At 38.0% G+C, this 4,044-nt stretch overlaps 1 protein-coding gene across 1 annotated transcript; it reads left to right on the top strand.

Annotated features, from left to right (window-relative positions):
• Nucleotides 1–2,859: 2,859 nt before the first annotated feature.
• Nucleotides 2,860–3,327, top strand: LOC131153687 (uncharacterized). Its single transcript, XM_058106138.1, has one exon. It carries the CDS (start codon nucleotides 2,860–2,862, stop codon nucleotides 3,325–3,327), a length of 468 nt encoding a protein of 155 aa, XP_057962121.1.
• Nucleotides 3,328–4,044: the final 717 nt, after the last annotated feature.

Genomic DNA, 4,044 nt, shown 5'->3' with positions numbered 1-4,044 from the left:
ACATTCTCAATAATGAACAATTTTTAATAAATGATGATTTATTCATAATCAATTACTTCAATGTAAATTTAACAAATAAATTCTTTGAAATCTATACGCGAAACATTGTATTAGGGAAAATTATGCCCTTTTTTGTACGGAATTAAACCAATTTTAATTTAGTCCAAAAATTTTTTCGTGTATGTATACCTTCATATCACTAAATTTAATATATAATTAGGTTCATAACTCACAATATTTCATTTTATGCAAATTAATTATGCAGCAAAACTTTATGAATCACTAAACAAAATTCAATAAGTAATGGCTACAGATGTTAAAACAAAAAAAAAAAAAAAATATTTCTAGTGTTTCACTCTGACCATCTTAATAAATATATATATATGCATTCGAATAGGAAAAAAATACTTGACTAAAAGTGTAAAAAATCACATGTGTTGCACTATTAAGACATGAGAAAAATGACAATCAATCAGTACACAATTGATAAAGGAAAATCCATAATCCAAAATAAAAAATAAAAAATGAAAAAATAATGTGTTGACCCTATGGGTCATTCCTGGTTTTGATAATGACAAATACTCTTTGTATTTGATGGCTTTCAAGTTTGTGTGCATGATCGTACTAACTGGACCATATTGATGGCATGCGGCACATAATGGCTTGAAGCAAAAGAAGACCCATAAGATTTATTGTTGTAATTTTATAAGTTTAATATTGGATATGTAATAGTAATATAGGAATAGTCTGTAATAATTAATGCATGACATGCATGTAGAAACTAAAGCTCAAGACCGTAGTCTGACCTTAGGGATTGGTCAACCGACGCCAAGTTTTTTTGTGTACTTAAAAAGGCCTTAAAAAGATCTTAGGTCCCAGCACTTGCACGTAAGATAGTCCCCAACATCACTTATCATATCAGGGGAATTAATTGAGGCAAAATTGGACTTAAAATGAAAATCACTGTGAGAGGTCGGGTGACCGAACCTCAGGTGTTCAAAACAGCTCGGGCGTCCGAACCGCTGAGAAGTCAGCCGGTTGAGCAAGTTTTGAACAACCAAACCTGTAATGAACGTATCATCCTCGATCACCTGAACCCTTGTCAGAACACTTTTCACCAACCCGGGTGCCCAAACCTTTGCATTCAAAAAGGCCTCAGGCAACCGAACTTGCTAGTTCGATTAATCGAATTTAGCTTCGGGCACTCGAACCGCGGAGAGAAAGTTTTTGTCTTTTGTTCAACCAGCCAACCCTGAATTCGAGCACCCGAACCTTTAAAAAAAATGATTTTCTGACTGAGTCTATTCAGACACTTGAACCTCAGACCGGGCACCCGAATCTCGCGGGTTAAATTATGTTTTACTGGGGTTAAAATTAAGTAAACTTGGTTAATTTTCTTAATTGGTTTTAGAACAAATTTAATAATACCCTATATGGTCCCAACGGTCATAATTTACCCATTCTCTATAGATAGGGGCTCATTTGCAAAAATTAGTGGTGATTAGCAAATAGGTTTAGCAAAAAAACTCTCAAATTTCATAAACCCTATTTATTCATTCCAACCTCATACACTCATAATACTTCCATTCCTTTGAAAAATATAGCCTTGTGAGTGTTTATTTTTTGTTATATTGTCGCTAGAAACCCTCACTTGTATATTACACATTTTATTTTCATATTAAGGGTTGAGTTAGATTTTTCCCCCGATTTCACTTGATAAATCTTTAGTTGGGAAAAATCATACAACTAAATGAGTTTACATTATCATTGCAATAGTCATTTGGGCTTATACTTTTGTGTGCAAAAATATTTTATAAAGTTAGATTTCAAACAACTCTTGTGCTAGATACATTTGAGAAAATATTTTTGAGTTTGTTTGAATATTATTGCTAGCATTTTTGAAACATTAATCTAATATTAAGATTTGAGATACTTTGCTTTCAAAGATTAGCTTATTAGAACACTATGCGCATATTTGAGATTATACATCTTATTGAGTGTTGATTGCACACATAGAGCACCGAACTTATAGTTCATACATACATGAGGTTCATTGATTATATTGTGCGTAGTGGTACATATTTGCTTATGTAATAAGCGTATTTCCGTGTACATAAATTTTATATCATTGGTTGTATTCCAAGCGTGGATCTGAAGAGGGATTAGCCTTATTGAATAGTCCCGGATTGGCATAAACTCAGTTAGGAAAGTTAGGTGCTCCATCCTGGTAAGATGTAGGTTGAGGTCAGCCTCTTGAATTGACTTAGTTGTAACCGGTGCCGCTCCACCTGTTATGTGAGCATTAGTGGAATCCTCTGACTTGCGAGCTAAAGGCGGGGACGTAAGTAGTATTGGCTGAACCCTGATAACAAATTGTGTGTCTATTTATATTTCAGTACTTTATATTTACCGTACGTGTATGTTATAGTGTGAATGATGCACATGATTTAAATTTTCGCATATTATATTTATTTGCGCATTTGGGATTGCATAGAAAGACCCTAAGTTGTGATTTACTACTATTAGATTAGCTAAACCTAGGAATAAATTTTAAATAGGGTGATGATTTCATGAAAACCATGGATACTATCGCCGACTCATGTTTTTGAGTGGTAGGACTGAATCTTAAATTGGGATTGAGGATGATAAGATGAATGGTTATAGAAGATTATTTTATGGATCCTAGTTATATAAGTGTATTAGTGGTATTCTCAAGATAGAATTCCAAGACCATTTTGTATTATTTTCATAATGAAGCCTGGGAGTAGCAGTGCACATGTTGGAGGTGATGAGGCGGAGCCTTCCACTATAGGTGGCGGATACCCCGATGTTGTGCTATGAAGCATCACTTAGTAGATGATGGCGGAGATGGCTAGAGGTTCAAGGGAGCGAAGCTGCACGATTAAGCAATTCACACGTATGAGACTCCTGTCGTTCTCTGGAGGAGCTGACCCACTCGTGGCTGAGAATTGGGTTCAAGATATAGAGGATATATTAGCAGTTCTCTCATGTATAGATGAGCAGAAGATGTTGTTTGTGACGTTTAAGTTGACTGGGGAAGCAAAACGCTGGGGGAGATCAACGAGACTACTAGAGGAGCAAAGACCTGACCCTGTAGCAGTGACGTGGAGCCACCTCAATGAGATCTTTTTCAAGAGATACTTCCCCGCTACTGTTAGAAGTGTGAAGGCAGCGGAATTTTTGCACTTGGCGCAAGGGCGGATGATGATACAACAGTATGCAGCTAGATTTGTCGAGCTGTTCCGGTTTGCCCCATATTTCATACCGGGTGAGGAAAAGAAGGTGAGGAAGTTCGAAGAGGGCTAGAGACAGAATTTTTATGAGCAGGTTATAGGCTTCTAGGCCCAGAATTTTGTAGAGGTAGTGGATAGAGTTGCAGTGATTGAGAATGGCCTGTAGAGAGGCGCTACAACACAGAACCAGGGAAAGAGGCCCATGCCTCCAAATTTTCAGGCAGGGTCCAATCGAGCACCTTAGAGGAGGGAGGATAACAAAGGAGGACGAAGACAGGGAGTGGGAGATCGGGCAGTACAAGGTAGACAAATGCGCTTTCTTTGTCCCATATGCTACAGGAGACACCCGAGGGAGTGTCGGGTCAGGGAGATTGTTTGTTATCGATGCCATCAACCTGGGTATATGGCGAGAGACTTCCGGGCACCGCCAGCTATCGCACCTGTTCCTAGACCATATAGAGGAGGTCAGTAGGCACCTCGAGGCGGATAGCAAAAGAATACCACCTCGACATGAGTTTTTGTGCTGACACCAGGAGATGCGAAGGTAGAAGGAGATGTCGTGATAGGTACTGTTTTAATATTGTCATATAAAGCTACTGCTTTGTTTGACTCCAGAGTGACTCATTCTTTTATCGCCCAGGAATTTGTTAAGTTGTGTGGGTTAGAAACTCAGTAGTTGGAATCAGTGGCTACGCCGACAGGGGCAGTAGGGATATGTAAGAAGGTACTTAGGAACTGTCCAGTCTATATTCAGGGGAGGTCTTTACAAGTTAATTTGGTGGTTTTAGAT

The sequence above is a fragment of the Malania oleifera genome, chromosome 4 (assembly GCF_029873635.1).
Source record: "Malania oleifera isolate guangnan ecotype guangnan chromosome 4, ASM2987363v1, whole genome shotgun sequence".
NCBI lineage: Eukaryota > Viridiplantae > Streptophyta > Magnoliopsida > Santalales > Ximeniaceae > Malania > Malania oleifera.
The sequence above is the reverse complement of the archived record's forward strand: the minus strand, read 5'-3'. Positions and strand labels throughout refer to the sequence as shown.